The 18,066-nt window shown below is 40.6% G+C and overlaps 1 protein-coding gene across 1 annotated transcript in view; it reads right to left on the bottom strand.

Moving 5' to 3' along the window:
- Window positions 1–15,443, bottom strand: part of LOC114789272 (vasoactive intestinal polypeptide receptor 2-like) — a 30,922-nt gene extending 15,479 nt beyond the window's left edge. Inside the window, exons 1-4 of the mRNA XM_028978502.1 lie at window positions 15,139–15,443; window positions 5,502–5,604; window positions 1,458–1,571; window positions 340–431 (exon numbers count right to left, since the gene is read on the bottom strand). Coding sequence (XP_028834335.1) covers window positions 340–431; window positions 1,458–1,571; window positions 5,502–5,604; window positions 15,139–15,192 — 363 coding nt within the window. The 5' untranslated portion in view covers window positions 15,193–15,443. The remainder of the gene's footprint in view (window positions 1–339; window positions 432–1,457; window positions 1,572–5,501; window positions 5,605–15,138) is intronic.
- Window positions 15,444–18,066: the final 2,623 nt, after the last annotated feature.

The following is an 18,066-nucleotide window of genomic DNA, read 5'->3' as shown; positions in this document are numbered from 1 at the left end:
TTTGCAGTATTGATGAAACTTACAATCAAGCATTAGTAGTAGTTTTTCTAATATAAAATACACTTTTAGTCTTGCTAGTGAAAAATGGGATATTCAAAAATATTCGTCCCATGTTAATGTTTCCTTTCAAAACACACCGTCAGAAATTAACCAATCAGATGTCCTGTGACAGCCTAGTAAAAAACTACTCAGATTGTAGTCAGTTGTGGCTTGACTATTAATGGCCAGGGGACTAATAATTGCTAATTCAAACACAGACAAACAAGACACAGAGCAGATGCACATGTAAAAACAGACACACCCCCAAGGACACACACACACACACACACACACACACACCTTTTCCTGCTGGGTTTCAGATTCACACACGGTGGTGATGTTTGGAAAGACTTCAGACCATCCTTGAGCGGTGCAGTTTTTACTGATGAATCCTGGTGGAGACACAAATTGGGAGACAAAGTGGGAGGCTGCATTAGTTTTGACAAAGTGACCATCCACCAGAATTATTTTGGCAAGTATGAATTTCCAGCCCAAGGAGCGGCAGATGGGGAGGGGTGGAGGAACGAGACATGCAGTCATTAATTCACCAGTTCAACAGATCCTTATAACTGTACTGTCTTAGGTAAAATCAAGTTAAGATTTACCTAAAACTTTATAACTCAGAAAGAGACCATTATTTGTTTTTTTGTAATGTTTTTATTATTTACATTGCATATTTGCAGGTTGACTACTGTTTCCGACATGATGATCACATGATTGTCAGACAGAGGAACTAGTCTAACTAGTCAAGCTCACCAGCTTGATTGTTGTTAGCTAATAGTGGCTATTGCTTATATTTGGCTGGCTGTGCTGATGTTTCACACCAAACACTATCATTACCTGTCTGCCAGCAAGAAAAGCAGGTGAGAGCCGCACCACAGGAGCTCAATTCGCCGTGCTAACTGAAACAGCTGCTTTGACGCCAAGGAAGGTGGCATATATATTGTCTCACAGAATCATCAGCCATTACCTGCATTGAGATGGCAATTAAAGCCATTGGAAAAGAAATGTCTTGCAAAAAGGAAGCTCACTGGCAATAAAAGGACAGGTACTTGAGCTCCATCTGGGGCCTATCTATGCATTTTTTTTTTTGGAGAGCAGCATAGCATCCATGTTCAGAAAAAATGTGTTATGCTGAGACTTGTGTTAAATATTTTACCGCTGCATGAGGTGCCAGTGATAGCTTTGGACGGTCCATTTTAATTTATATTTACATTTACGGCGAGTTACAATCAATAGTTACAGGGACAGTCTCCCTGGAGACACTCAGGGTTAAGTGTCTTGCTCAGGGACACGACGGTAGTAAGTGGGATTTGAACCTGGGTCTTCTGTTTAATAGGTGATTGTGTCACCCACTAGGCTAATTAACCACCTTCAAATAAACTAATCTGTGTGTGCGCATGTGTGTGTGTTTGTACCGTTTTTGCCAAAAAGGGTTTTGAGCACAGCAGGGCAGGGGATGGTGACAGTCTGTCCAACCTCTGCGTGACCCCAGCATGAGATATTATCCCAGAATCCCCTGCATCCAGAACCTGAGAAAAAGGGTGGGTGAGAAGGCAACCTCTCACAGGAAATGTAACAGTAAATTAGTCTCTGTAGAAATGTGTTACTTTTGCATGTTTAACCCAAAATTCTTTATTTTATTTTTTTTATGAAAATCATGCATACTTGAAAAAGGATATGACAGCGTTACATTAACACTTGATCTTCTTGTCTAAAGAAATATGTTTTAGAGGAGTGGTTATTTCGCACAATTTGCTTTTTCTGGAGCAGTAAGCATCCTTCGTCCTGTCTCAGCCAGTGAGGTCTCAGTGAACCCGGTCACATCAACATTCCCATGGGCACCACTGACCCGAGGGCACATGGAGAGTGCCAAGCTCAGTCCATTACAGAGGTGGCACAAAAAGAGAAGAAGACTAAAAAAAACCTAGCGAGTCAGTAAGCAGCCACTCCAGAACCTTTAACCTGAGTAGAACCTTGTAAGACAATACAGCAAAGGGCATATAGTGTTTTTATGCTCCTGTCTACTCCGGCAGAGTCCACTGTGAAATATATTCACATAAAATTACAGGTTTTTAGCAACAAAGGTAAGCCAAACCCTCCCAAAAGCACACTGTGATACACATGGCCTACAAAAATTCTGTGATAGAAGATAATGAGTGATGTGAGACAACACATGATTCAGCATAGCTGGTGGAAATGGTTTAGAGGTATAATTGTGTTATTAATCAGTACTTAAAGTTTATAATGACTCATATGGCACAAATTTTAAATGTCTAGATAATTGGTTGTCTGCATGGACCTTAGACATTGCACCATTATTAGGCTGTTATGAAAAACCTTGAGCATAATAAATTTTTTACACAATATGAACATTTATTATTCATATATACGGCATAATGCAGTAACTACATAGCAAATAGGGCATGCTGTCATGTCCTAGAAGTGTTTTGGTTGGGTTGGAGGTTAAAGAACAGTTGGAGTAACAACACTAACAGCAGGTCATCTAATTAGGATAGAATGTGACAGGATGACATATAAATTATATGAATATATTCAGTTGTGTCAACAAATGCAAACAGCAGTAAACATTAGACAAATGGTTACAGAAAAACTAACTGCCGGAGAAACTACTGGCCCTCCAGCCCATGGAGGGTCAGCATATGGACCAGATGGTCTCCTTGGAGACATGCTCAAAAATATAGACCACAAATTGTGATTGGTCCACATGACAGCTCAATCCTGACTGTTGATTATTTCCCACACATGTGCAGTGGAGAATTATGAGATGCTGAAAATAACAAGAGCTCTGCTACAAAATGTTAAATGCTACAAAAATGAAACTGTTATTTAGAGCTACCACTAAAATAAGGTTACACCTCGGCCTATTGCCTCAAGATACAAATATGGAACAAAATATCTATTATTTTACCTAAACCATATATAAAATGTACACAGGAACATAAGTAGTACAGTAACATTAACCAGAAACTTGCTGTAAATCAGAAAAGTTTACATTTAAGGTCTTTACCTCCCATGTCTAAAATAGATAAAAACCAGAATACACTGCTGATGACTGCGCCCAGTTAAACTACCTTGCACTTTTCTTGTAAATCGAATAGCACATAATGTGCAACTAAATTTGTACAAATTCCACTTCCATTCTCACTACGTTGATATAATTGACCTCTATTTTCCCATCTTTGGCTAGGTTGAACAAGATATTGCAGTGGGATCTAGAGGACAGCTCACAAGCCGAGTGAAACAGGAGAGTCTGGAATCTTTTGCCTTTGTAAGAGGAGGGAAAAACTTAAAAGATGAGCAACAACAAAAGGATATTTGCAACTGCTACTGCAGTTGCAGGATGAGCAATGGTGATGAGCAATCAGGGCATGGACAATTCCCAAGTTCCTGGACATTTCACAAGTTCCTGGAAGCCACAGGTACCGAAACACAACACAAGCTGCACATTATTCGTGATTATCTAACCAACATAACTAATTACACAGCCGGAGAAGAATCCCATAACTAGTCTAGACTGTGCATGTGAATCCAGTCTATGCTTTCCAAAAAATTCCAAGCAGCCTGAATTAAAAATGAATGAGGAAAAAGATGCTGGATTTCTGACTCCGTCTAAAGAGAGACTATGATGTGGTAGAGAGCAGAAATAATTAATTGGGGGTCTCATTTATCTGCTTTTTGGTGAAGTTGTCAGCCCAGTCCACCAGGGTGGAGGCTCTGTGGGAGTTCAGGTGTGATCAACGGCAATCCCCCAGGATTATGCACAGCAGGTCATTGAACACATCCGTTTTTCTTGCAATGTCTCTTCAGTTTGTTCCTGTTGACAGCAGAACCCACTAAATTTAATAAATTACACCTTTTCTCTAGCTATGCTGTTCTCTCTTGACTCATAGAATATCATCGCAAGCATTACTGTGATTAAACCATCTGGGCAATTTTGAGATGGAGGCGTTCTTCAGAGATGAAGCACTGCTCATATCGCTGCTTGTCTGTGTTGCTTGTTTGTCCACAGATTCTCCACAAGTCATGTCCATCAATCATCAGGCAACCAGGACAGGTCAACCAGACCTACACCCCATTGATCTCCATCCTCCATAAAAGCAGCCACAGACCACAGAGCAGCCAGGGAACTGAAATAACAGCAGACATTTCCGGAACACAACGCTGCTGGACAAGCAGCAGAGAGGCTCGTTGTTGCCAACGTTGTTTCCTCCTGCATCTATTGGCATGTATAGCTGGAAAAATACAATAGAAACTAGAATATAAAGTTCAGCGGCAGAACAAAGTAAAAGTTGTTCTATTAGGAATTAATCCATCTATGCAGTAAATGTTTAATATTTGTTCAATTTATGTAAATAAAGTCAATATTCAAAATATTGGATAAAATATTTTGATAAATTTGCGCACATTTTCAGCTTAAGTGTAAGAGCTCAGGCATTTCAAGTGTGATTCTGTCACCTCATATTACCTTATGCTGCATATTGGTGTCAATAAAATAAAATCACATACATTTCCAGCAAGGTTAAATCCTTGTAGCCCCTACATTGACAGAATATCTCATGTGCCACCTCTGTACCCTCCAGTTATCGTTTTCTTTGGATGAAAAGCATTCCCACTCACCATTGAAATGTGCATGCACTGCTGGTAGCACCGTTCAAGATAAATTGACTTGGATTTTCCTCGCTTATGCAAATCTACAGGGTTTTTTGGGATGATTTTTTTTACTGAACCACAGTGATCACTATGAAATCAAATGGAAGGTACTCTTGCTGTTCTCACTCTCCTTTCACATGTGGGCTGTCCACCCACATTCCTGCCAATCGGTGCACCTTTTAAACCCATTGTGTATCTGGAGGTACTTATGGGTTAAGGCTTAATGGTGTGAACGAAAAATGGAAGGTGGCACCCCAGAGCACTGCTGAACTCTCCCACTAAACCCACAATCAGCCAGTCTGACACCACCATTACTTCTGCCCTTCCTGCTATTATGAGACAGACTGTTGCCCTCTCTGGTCCAGTCTCGTTCTTAGCATCTCGGCAGGGACTGCGCAGGACGTGCCAGCAAAGATGTCTCAGCCAAAGCGGCACTCTACTACAGCTTGGCAAAGGAGAGACTGGCATGAAAGAGATATTTGTGTCAGGTGTGTGTGTGTGTGCATGTGTATGAACGTAAAGTGATTTGAACTGTAATGAAAACACCCCTTAATCTGAAAGACTTTGCAATCAACTCAGTTCACTGGCTTTTAAAGAGAAGGAGAGAAAATGAGAGATAGCGGTTGCAATAAGAGAATAATAACTAAAGAGATAAGGAGAGAATGGCGATGCTGAGCTGATATAGAAAGTGACAGTGCAGAAATTATGTGGCTATAGAGACAGTGTGATAAGAGCAGGGAGATATAAAGAGACATGTGGTAGGGGAGAGACGTGGTGGGGTGAAACACCTCTGGGCTCCAGCTTCCTCTGCTCCCTCAGCCGAGCGCGACACGCCTCCTCCTCTTGTCTAAGCTCCTGGAAGAAGGTGCAGGTCGGATGGAGAGCATTTACCTGAAAGAAAAGACTTTGTCAGAGGAGCGTTTCAGCTCAATTTTCATCAGTTTGCAATCACTGGAAATTAAACTGGTCTCTTCACATCAGACAGTTGACAGCAGAAGATGGACATTTAGATAATGCTAACACTTTTATCGCTGCTTTTATCGCTGAGTTTTTATTCAATCCCTAATAGATAAAGTGTCTTTTTTGTGATGGACACGGAATAGTTAATCTTATATTCAAAATAGCATGAACAAAAATCCTCAACATGCTCTTCTGTGACAGGTTATAAAGGATGTATGTTGCTCTGGAAAAGGGCATCTGCCCAAAGCCACAAATGTAAATGCACGCCTGTTGTGCAACATATGCATGCTGCACCAGGCCTAATTTTCAGGATTACCACATGCAGACAGGCATGTCTATTGTCCCACAAAGGCTAAATCTGAATTGGTCCAATTGACAAGTGTGTTTAATGGGTAGAAGCAATTACATTAATGACAACTTCAAACCAGACCACAGCAGTGCAGTGGGCTTAAGAAATCCCCAAGGACCTGTTCCGCTGAGGTAGTGCTAACCTTATTGGGAACATTTTACTACACTTCTGATCACCTTAACCCTGTTCATCTGGGTTTTGAATGTATAGAAGTGCTTGTCTGTCCATTGTCTGCATAATGTATGTGTGCCATACATTTCCGTATTCTGATTAACTTAACAATCATTAAAATAAATACAAATGTAAATAAAATATTAAATAAATAACATTCAGCTTTACTACATTGTTTGTCACAGAGCCACATGGCAACCTGCTGATTAAATATGTTGCTCAGAAATAGCTGGATCAACTATTTCCCTACAGAGGATAACGTTTCTCACCGAGGGGTTTTGAAGTCTTTTTTGCTACAGCAATCATAAATAAGTAATAGAGGATAAACTGTGGTATCATGGGATACTTGACTGCCAATATCTTGCTGTAGCACACAAGAGCTCATGTATTACTGCTTAATCAAGATATTTTGAGGGTTGGGGGATACAGAGAAATTCAATATCAGCCCAATCCCATCCAGTTCAAATATTAGTCATCACTTAATAAGATGAAATGTTCTGAACAATCTTCTGAAAGTAATCACATCAGTGGGCCTTTTAAACACTGCATGACTACATAAATACCTTCTCCCTCCTACTGCTCTCGCTCCCTCACTCACTCTGTGAAGGGGACGGTATTATAACAAAAAGAATGCATTAATCTTAATTTCTCTGCAGTGGACATAGACACAGTCGTCTGCTATGATTACACTTCCTGGTAAAGACATGTCCTGTTAGGCGATTCAGGTCCTTTTTTGGCGTTGAGTAAAAATTGGCCTTTTATCTTCAGAATGTTGTAGCGCAGAACCCCACAGGTTCTTCATTTTTGTGCCGAGAGATTCCACTCTCCGAATAAGTGAACAGGGAGAATAGGGGGATGCAGGAAAAGTGCTTCTTCAGTCGGGTTCAATCAAATAACCCTGGCTGCACAGCATAAATGGACTGAATTATCATTATTTCACTTCGCAGTAATGAAAACTTGTGTGTTCACAGCAGCACAATGAGGCAGCACAGCGGGTAGACAGCTTTTCCATTCCTTTCTCTTTCACTGTCACAGAGGTGGACCGCTATAAAAACACACAGGACATTTCTGTGACACCCTTCGTACTTCAGAACTCAGTCACTTAATTATATCGGAGACACTGACAAATAGGGAGACAGACATTTACATTTACATTTAAGGCATTTTTCAGACGTCCTTATCCAGAGCGACTTACAACGTGCTTCCATGTTACCATCAATGAAGGGATCAATTCTGGTTCACTAGGACCCCCAACTATGAATACAATCTTTTTATTCACTCTGTTGTAGTTTCTATACATAATTCAGACAATAAGAAGGTTACAAGTTCATCTAAATTTTCTCTAAAGAGGAAGGTTTTGAGCTGCCGTTTGAAAATACTCAGTAACTGAGCTGTTCTGACCTCGAGGGGAAGTTCATTCCACCACCGAGGGGCCAAGACAGAGAAGAGTCCAGATGAGTGTCTTCCTTTTACTTTCAGAGATGGAGGGACAAGTCGAGCAGTACTGGAGGCTCGGAGTATACGAGGTGCAGTGCAAGGTGTAATAAGGGCTGTGAGGTAGGATGGTGCTACTCCATGTTTGGCTTTGTAGTATTTTGAATCTGAATATGTCTTATATGACCTACCTCAGCCAAAGTTGCACACCACCAGTGTGTACGGTCACAGGAGCACGATAGTGCGTAGAAAAACACAGGGGACGGAAACGAGAGGTGAAAGGGGGATCGGGAGCTGAGTTGAGCATGTGTCACATACTTCAAATACAAACGTCACTCAATTCCACCTTCATACCCGTCACGCAACTGGAGTCACGTGACAGTTTTAATCAATGTGAAACACATTTCATAACAAAACAAGGTTATCTTGTTATTATTTTAGATAAATAAGATACATTTCATAAATTTCATTGGAGTTAATATTGATATGGTAAATGCAGAAAATATTCCACAAAAATGTCAAATAGAGAGTGTCACAAATCAGGATATCGAAGCAAAGCTCAATAATGATACTGTATAAGGTAGGGCAGCGGTGGCCTAGAAGTTAAGGAAGTGGACTGAAACAAGGACAAGGAACAATTAACAGACCATGCTGTTTATTGTGAATTAATTGTGTTTCAAATGAGCATTTTTAAAGGGCATACACAAACTCAAAGCAGAAATTACTTTTGAAGAACAAGGAAAGTTATTAAGCAAAATATTAAGCTCTGTTGTATAATGTTGAGAGCACTGGAAAATGTGCTTGTTATCCAATGCAGTGAGTTTGAAAAAGAGTAAGCCAACTTCTTTTTTTTTGTTCTTAAGCAATTATCTTTTTTTAAAATGTAATTTCAAATGAAAGTCCAATTGCCTATAACAGCTTTTTATCTGATTATTGGGTCCTGATCAGTTGCCACTCATTAGGCTTGCATGCTAAGAACCCTTTATAATCCACTAATATAATCCATTTTATGGACGTCATTTTGGTCTTTTTTGGATGTCTATGAAATTGACATTATTAATTGACATTATTTTGGATGTCTATGAAATTGACATTATTAAACATTTTCAGTTTACAGAAAATTCACACAACATACCAATATGTAACTTGCATGAGTGCTAAGTGAAATAATGGAAGATTTTGACATTTCAATGCTTTCACACTAATGCAAATCTAATATCACTCTATAATGCAATATTAATGCTATGTGTTGGGTTGTCACAATGATGAAATTTAGTCTGACAATTACATTACCAATCAAAAGTTTGGACACACCTACACATTTTTGGGTCGTGCATTTTTTTTAAATTATAGAACCAAACTGAAGTCACATAATTATGAAATAATACTTGAGGTTGTGTAATAAACCAACAACAAAACAATTGGTAAGGAGATGCTGGTGGTTTTGTGAATTACCAAGTTATTAAACTTAAAACCTAAATGCACCAACAGAGTTATGCTAAATGATTGTGTTCATTGTGGAATGATTGATGTAAACTGCATGAAACATGAACAGTAACTGTAATAATTCATGTCTATAGAAGTATTAATTAAGTCATTTAAGTCATTCAACACACTTGTGTAACTAATGAATTCTTGCAGAAGCCAGCACCAGCACACTGGCTAACTGTTCCACACATCATCTGATACCCCCTGTGTTGCATTTAATGCTGGAATAACAGTAACCCTATGAAATGTACACTCGCTATGTGTGTCTCTCTCTCACAAACACACACAGACACACACTGATTAAGTCTGATAAAAGGTTAGAAGGAAGATGGTAAACCTATCCTGTGGTTAATATGACTGTCTCTCATTCGGCTGTGGAGTAATCTGACCAATTACACCAGACCGCACTAGTATCCTACGTAACTTTCAAAATAGATCTGGCATATTTTTACCATAAATTGTGAAACACCAACACTTCAACTGCTGTCAGATTTCTAGACAGTAATACCGAGTGTGTGGGTGAAGTGTCCTGATGCTGTAGGTCACTGTGTCTTTGGAAAAGCTGGAGACGGAGACCAATCCACTTTGTGGCATGTGTGGACGTTATGTCATGGCAGAAAGGTAGCCAGGGAAATGCATGAGCTGAGGGTGCGAGGGATGATCTGTATAGATGCCAGATGCCCAAAGAGTTGCTGCTGCCGTCGCAAGAAAAAGGTGCTTTTATCGCCTCACTCTCGATGACACAAGCCTACTCTGACCAGTAAACGCCCCTGACAAATGTCGCTACACAATTTTGTTCTGTGCCTATTATACATTTCTGTTCTGTGTGTTCAGATTAGATGTGCAGATGGTACTTCAGTCTGCCCTTCTGGTATAATATTTAGTTTTTTAATACCAATGGTTTATGTTTTGTTCCACCTGAACAATACAACAATCAAACCAGTGAAAATGCATTACATTTAAAAGCTCACAGCTGTTTATGGCACCATGATTTCATGAAAAAATATATATACTTCTGATTCCTTGTTAGTCTGCACCCACAGGTGCACACATTCTGTAGACAATCGGCCATTAGCAGTCTCCATTAACGTCATTAACGCTTGCACTTGTCTTCATTTAGGACAGACATTTAAACGTGTGCTTATGTACAAAACATTTTAAAAAGCATTCGCAGCCTTGTACTTATCACTAATGAATATTACCTGTGATAGTCCATTACAGAAGGCAGACGAATTCTTGCAGACATGATTGAATTAAAACGACTAAGACAGAGTGCAAGAACATCTAGCATAATTTATGCAAATGTATTCTATTTGCATGTGTTGAAAACAGCATCATGAAATGATCCTTTACAAACACTCACACATGCAGGCACACTGCTGTTCTCATGCAATTATCTTGTAAACTGTACTTAAACAGAAAACGCGACAGCTTGAAGTTTTACAAAAATTATCTGAATTATCAAAAAAATCCAAATATAACCCCCCAATATAATCACATAATTCCAATTAATAAATATATGAATTATCTTGCATTAGTAAGTTCTATATTAATGTAATTTGCCAGCAAAGTAAATATGTTTAATGATCTGGTAATGTTACTCACCCCCTACCATATACTTTGTATTATGTGTCCCCTGTTATATGTTGGGTGTCCGGCATATTTTTAGGGTTGGCTGTTTTCTGAAGTGATTAAACAGTCATCACATCATAGGCTTCCTAAACGCCTGATTGCACTATGAGATTTTTACACAAAAACGGTGTTCTGGCATTTACAGCATTTAATGGTAAACAAAAGCAATTTATTTTTTACGCCGCTGTTTTAGAAAACTTGCTTCTAAAGTGGTGAACTGAGACTGCTTTACCAGTCTGTACATTCGACCCATCAACCAACACACACACCCACACACCCAGTGTTGGGGAGTAATGGAATACCTGTAACGGCGTTACGTATTTACAATACAGTACAATTCGTTACAGTTACCATTTAAATCAGAATACAGTTACTTTGTTTAAATAAATGGATTACACAGCGAGTTTGTCCTGTTTAAAATATTAGGCTATCCCCTCTCTATCGCCTCTCTAATTTTGGTAATTCCACGCTGCACGGACCACGCATAACACAGGTGTTCTGTTGAAATTTTTTAAAACTTTTTTTTACCTTTTTAGGGCCAGCGGAGGACAAATTTCACTGTGTGCACTGTGTGCTGTGCTGTTGTGTATCACATGTGACAATTCACTTCACTCACTTTAAAATGCTGCCTATCGAGTTGTGCTACCTAGCAGATCTGCGCATACGCAGTCCCTCAAGTTTACGCTCTGTTTCAGCGCCCATAAATCCATGCTACCCCTGAAATTGTAAATAAATATGATTTAATTCACTATTACACCGTGATCTTTTTACTCTGACAGTGCATATGGACTGAGTATTGGTGCCATTTAAAGTGATGTGTACCATTATTGGAAGTGCACAAATTGAAATGGAACCCTGTACGGTAGCACCGACAAAGCAGCATAAATCATCAGAACACCGGAAAACCAAACAAAACATGCAATAAGCGGCTCCAATGTAAGCGTCCTGTTAACGTTGATGGCGTCAGTTACATAATGGACCCGGAGCCAGCACAACAGAGCCAGCAGTGGCCGGGCAGGAATGCATTTCTTACTTGGAAATTCCGACACCACTTCACATTTAAAGAAGAAAGGGATGGGCGAAATCTGACCATGCAATGCAAACTCTGTTTGCCAGCAACCAAGCTGCTCTCAGCGTCAAAAGACTCCACATCCAACCATCTGGAAGTAAGTTCTTTACAAATTTTTCTTTTACCTTTTTGCCCTAATCAGGAAGAGGGTCATTGAAAATGCTGTTTTTTCCTTGTGCAAGGGTACTTTTTATTTTAACTAAGTGATGGAATATGTTGGTGACCATAACAGTAAATACAATGGCATATTTTATGCTTGTCTAATACTCTTCCACTTTTCAGTTAAGGAAAAAAAGGTATTTTTTTATTATCTGTGATTGCTAAATTCATGTAGTTGTAAAAAGCATGACAATATATTAAGTAATCCAAAGTATTCAGAATACGTTACTCACATTGAGTAACTTAACGGAATACGTTACAAACTACATTTTGGGGCATGTACTCTGTAATCTGTAACGCAATACATTTTAAAAGTAACCTTCCCAACACTGCACACCCCACATGCTGGACCACCAGCAGACGGTGGCAATCCCTCTACCCTGCTCTACCCTTACATTCACTAGCACCCCCCAATGTTTGGCCAGACGTTATGCCCTTCATATCCATTCATATCCATGTACACATATGCATCTTTTTCATATAACATTATATGTAATAAAATATATGTATTTACATGTAAGATTTACAGAGTACATGTATGTCTACCTTCAACTAACAAGACTAAACCTAACCCACATTTTTACATTTACATTTACATTTATCAGACGCCCTTATCCAGAGCGACTTTCAATCAGTATTTACTGCGACAGCCCCCTGGAGCAACTCAGGGTTAGGTGTCTTGCTCAGGAACACAATGGTAGTAAGTGGGATTCAAACCCGGGTCTTCTGATTCATAGGCGTGTGTTACCCACTAGGCTACTACCACCCTAGCAGCATAAACATTTTTCTAATAAAAATTCAGAAAGCATGATGTTGTATCTCTCTGACCATTCACCATTATGCTGAATGCAACCATGATCCAGAATAAGGATGGAACAGAGATGGAAAAAAATATAAAAATATAAAATTTCAAGACGTGTGCCAGTCATGTCGAACTGCCAAGAGGATACTAGTCAGGGTCTGGTGGTAGAGCAAGGACAGCTGCATGCTGTGGGATGATGAGCGAATAATAATCAGACACCAACATATTTCACATGCTGACGGCGAGGAAATTGTCTATTTTGTGTCTTGCTAATTTTTGACCAGATGAAATTCAACTCAGGCTGGGAAGGGTTCCAGCTGCCCCACAGCACTGACCAGATTTACGTAGAACTAATGACATAGGAATGTCATTTAACATCTATATATAGCATGCTAGCTGCTGATATTTTATGTTTTAATCATAAAATTCTACACAATGCACTGTCAATTCTGGCTGAAAAATATGTTTTGGATACAAGTGGGATCTACAGGTATTGTATAATAGGTTAAATTGATCGCTGACTGACAGCTCATTAGTTGGTGCTCACTGACTATCAAAAAACCTTTGCAACTGAGACTTAGGGTTAATGTATTTATTTACTTATGTGTGTGTGTGTGTGTGTGTATGTGTGTGTGTGTGTGTGTGTATAAAAGAGAGAGACAGAGAATTGTGACATTTCTAGATAGTAATGGGCATTTTGTATCAAAATGCTTCAATACAAAGAGTAAAAGATTACCGTCTTTCTGAAACCAAAATTCCTTATATTGGAAGTAACCATCTACAGTCTCCTAACATTCATGGAGAATCAGGAAAAAACTTACTACAAACTGAATCAACTTTCCATTATGGCTTATCCTTCCTTCAGTCAGTAATGCTACATTCAGAGAAGTAGATAAAATTACTGTAATTTCATAGATAAAATTACTGTAATTTCAAATACTTATTTTTACTCTTTTATTCATGAAGAGAGTTTGGCAGATGAAAAAGGACACAGGATTTCACAAAAATGTGAAAATAAGTTAAGTTATTGGCTTGTTATGGTATCTGGATGCCGCATCTATAGAACATTCAAACCAGACACAGATAAAATCACTCTCACTGGCAGTCTTTCTAGTGATAATGCTGACTAAATCCAACTTAAATTAAAAAGAAATGGACCATAACCTCCAGAATGAAGTACAAATAAAAACCTTTAGTTAATGATTGGAAACAGAAGTCAGATCATCTTTCAAGCTCAATCAACACCATCAACACCAAATGAACAGCACCGCATCATGTACCAATTCCATTCATTTAGGAACACTTTGTTCAACTTGTCTTGAACATAAACTGCCTGTCTGGACCCATCTGTGATTGAATATTAAAATAATGATAATTGGTCGAGTAGGGACTCTAATGATAACTTCTGATGTTTTTTCTAAAATGTGAAACATGTAAAAGTCACCACTACATTCCCAGTGCAGCATGGCACACTGTAAAAACAGATTAAGAGCTGGTAACCCCCGCCATGACACCAAGTCCCATTGCAGGAACGTGGGGAGTTAGGTGTTGTTCAGCCAAACTGTCTGCATAAGTTTACAACAGGTTGCATTTTTCTCATGTAGTTCATCCGTGGTGTTTTTTTCTTTAATTTTGTATATTCATTCAAAGCCCCTTTACGTAGGTGTGGGTGTGGTGTGTGCGCGTCGCTCCCCTTCGATGGCTGGTGTCCCCGCCCTGCACCGAGCATCCGTGACAATGAGTAGGACTTTGGGAAGGGACTGAGTGTGAGTAGTTACGCTCGTAACAAACACATCCACCGACTGCAGATTCTGAAATGGAACGAACACGCGGACCACCAGCAATCCCTCTACCCTGCTCTACCCCGCTCTACCCTGCTCTACCCTGCTCTACCCTGCTCTACCCTTACATTAACATCCCATTCGATTCAGATTTCCGCCCCAGGCACTCTGTTAATGGTGTGTGTGGTGTTGTGAGCGGCCGTGCTATATTTCCTGCCATTTATTGTCCGAGGACACAAGCAGGTGGGTCCGGCACAAAAACAGGCTCACGTTTACGCCCAAAACCGGGCAACCCAAATTCACATGGCTTCTTCCCCAGAATGGAGGGGTCGACGGAGCTCATGTGAAAACACACACTCCGGGGGCCTTCGGGGACCTCGTTTAGGGTAATGTAGTTCTACTGGTTTAGAATGTCATTCTTGGAGAACCAGCATGCTTGAGCATTTCAGACGCGCATTTCCAGAAACCACCGACCTCGAAGCGCAAACAATCGAACCCCAGCGGCTGAGCTGGGAGAGAACGCGAATTATTAAGACGCAGGAAAGTTGCCTGGTTTTTTTTGGGGGGGGAAGGCGCTTACCAGGGCCGCCTGCGCGAGTATGAGGGAAAGTGCGAGGACTTGTGCTCTCCTCATGGTGTCCGCCGTCCCAGCTCGTCCGTCTTCTCCAACAGGCTACGAGCGCGGCATCCCTGCCGGAGCGCGTCGGCAGGTGCTCGGTTCCGCTTCAGTTCGGAAACGGCGGTGAGAGTCGGAAGGAGACGTTCGTCGCCGCGACTTTGCGTCCTGCGCAACGCCAAAGGTGGCACAAAGTGCGCAACCGCATCCGAGCTCCACTCTGTCGCTCTCTCTCTCTCTCTCTCTCTGAGTGTGAGTGTGTGTGTGTGTGTGTGTGTGTGAGAGAGAGAGAGAGAGAGAGAGAGAGAGAGAGCTTAGTACAGATCCAGCGAAGTGAGTTTTAAAGGCGCACATCCCCGTGGCGAGTAAAAAGAACCGTGTCCGTGGGCTCATGGCGCGCTCCCTCCTGCTACGTTCCTTCGTGTCCGTGGTTCCAGCATCCACCATCTCTCCATCTTAGCTCTTTATCTCTGTGTTTTTAAAGAGATAAAGAAACGGTCGGCATGTGGTGACTGAGGTTTAAGAGAATCTGGTGAACAACAGTAAAATCTCAAGCTCACACACCTTTTCGAGAGCATGCAAAGTGCTTGAGGGCAGAGTAGGACTAGGATCAGCACTAAAGCTCTAACGCTCAGCTTAAGACCGGTCGGCGAATAATGGCACCGCCTTGTGTCCCAGAGCCACAAACAGGCCTGAGGCTGATGTCACAACACAAATAAAAAGATCTCAGCACACCCAGGCCTGACTTAAATCACACTGGCACACACGTGACAAACAGCTCTACAACACAATATATTGCCCTTATTGGGGTTGGATCTTGTTGCGTCTTTCACCAAAGCCCTGCAACCCAAAAATGTTCCTCATATCAGCGGTTCCAACTTCAGATCATTTCAGATCATTTGTAGAAAAGAAAAGTGTCAAATTGGCCAATATAATCTAACATAAAGATATAAAATGTAATGATACTTATACAAAGGTTAAATGCTTTATTGGTGAGTCATATCTGTTATGTAATCTTATTGGACATGCAATGGCCGTATCATTGAAACTTACATGCAACCATGGTCTGAGGCCACTACCTTATATATATAAGAAGTCCTTGTATGTGTTTGAATGTGAGGTCAGAAAGAGATCAGCTCTTTATACTGCTTATATATTATATAGTGCAAAGTCATTGCTGATGCTCAGCTATGTTTAGATCATGTTCTTGCTTGTGCACCAATTAACCCTAGTGGAACTAAAAGACCTAGACAGGTGAGCACACCCAGCATTCCGCACACCTGAAGTGTGCCCACCTTTCCAGAACTAAGGATCGCTCCGCTGTACTGACAGACACCTAAGCTGCTTATCGCCACGAGAAACCATTGCCTCATGCATCAGAGCAGCGACAGTTCACTGTCCGTCTCAGGCTTACAGCAGTGTAGGAGAACCTTCCCAAATAAGCTGTTCCCCGTTTCATGCTCCCACCGAGCCCCCTGAAAATCCCTTACTGACAGAAAGCCTGCAAAGTTGGCAAGCTTTAAGTGATGATAAAGCCCAGGGGCTGTGTTACAGGGCTAACTGACACAGTATAGCATTTATTAAAATACCACCACATCTTCAGTGGTCCAACCACTTAAAGAAACGTAAACTGAATCACATTAAACTCGGGTGACCAGACGTCCTTTTTTTCCCCTCTTCTTGGGACCTGGAAATTGCGTCTGGCTGGGTTTTTAGAATGTACTGGGATTATGAGCTGTTTAAACATTGATCACATCATGAGAATTCTAAACTCCTATTCCCTTTCACTCATGGTATTGGATCAGTTTCCCCACCCGCTTTCGATATCCAAAGCATCAGTAGCACAGGCTCACTTCGGTCTAAAATGTTTTTTTTCAAAAGCTCAAATCAGGACACCATGTACATATATAAACAGAACATTTTAACTCAACGTTCACTTCTGCACATTGAATTATGAGGCTGGGGGTCATAATGTGTGACAATAAACAAAATTATTAATCTTCTCTAAAATCTTCCAACAAGCAAATTGCAAAGGTTTTCGATACAAAAATACTTCAAAAAGCAAAACATACCATCTCTGTGTTTTAAACGGAACCAGGTATATTTTGGTGATTAAACGAATAAACAGGTTGTAGCTTGTGACACTCCTTACATAAATTCATCAGTTCACACCTGAGTGCCAGATCTTAGAATGAAGACAAAGGGAACATGCAGACCCAGGTGTCCTTGTTGCATTTTTAGCAGTGCTATCTTCTGTCCCAGTGTGCCACATGGAAGTCACACAAACACGGATCAACATCCAGTGATCAATAATTTTCATGAGGCAAATCTGTCTTAAAGCCTGTCATCTCTGAGATTGGGGTTTTGAAGGTGAGGCTGGAGGTGACAGTGCACCCACTGTAGCAGTTAATTCCATGTTTCTCAATAGGTACAATTTAGGTACAATATAAATTGGGTACAATTTATATTTACATTTAGAGCAATTATGCATTTGGAGCATTTATCAGACGCCCTTATCCACTTTCAATCAGTAGTTACAGGGACAGTCCCCCCTGGAGCAACTTAGGGTTAAATGTCTTGCTCAGGGACACAATGGTAGTAAGTGGGGTTTGAACCTGTGACTCTGTAGTCTTCTGGTTCATAGGCAAGTGTGTTACCCACTAGGCTACTACCATCAGGTAACCACTAGGTTACTACCACCCCATAAATTTGTCACACCAAAAGAGAAATGGTTGCTAAGACAGTAAGCAATGACCCGAGTTTGGATTTTGGCACCAATAGGGTTACATATCTAAACAGATATACACCCATTTAGTCACCCTAACCTTTCTAACACACATTGTATATCTCTGGGGGAATTTTATAGGCACACAAACACAGACACACACCTTC

The sequence above is a fragment of the Denticeps clupeoides genome, chromosome 4 (genome assembly GCF_900700375.1).
Source record: "Denticeps clupeoides chromosome 4, fDenClu1.1, whole genome shotgun sequence".
NCBI classification, from domain to species: Eukaryota; Metazoa; Chordata; class Actinopteri; order Clupeiformes; family Denticipitidae; genus Denticeps; species Denticeps clupeoides.
This window is presented reverse-complemented; position numbering and strand designations above follow the sequence as displayed.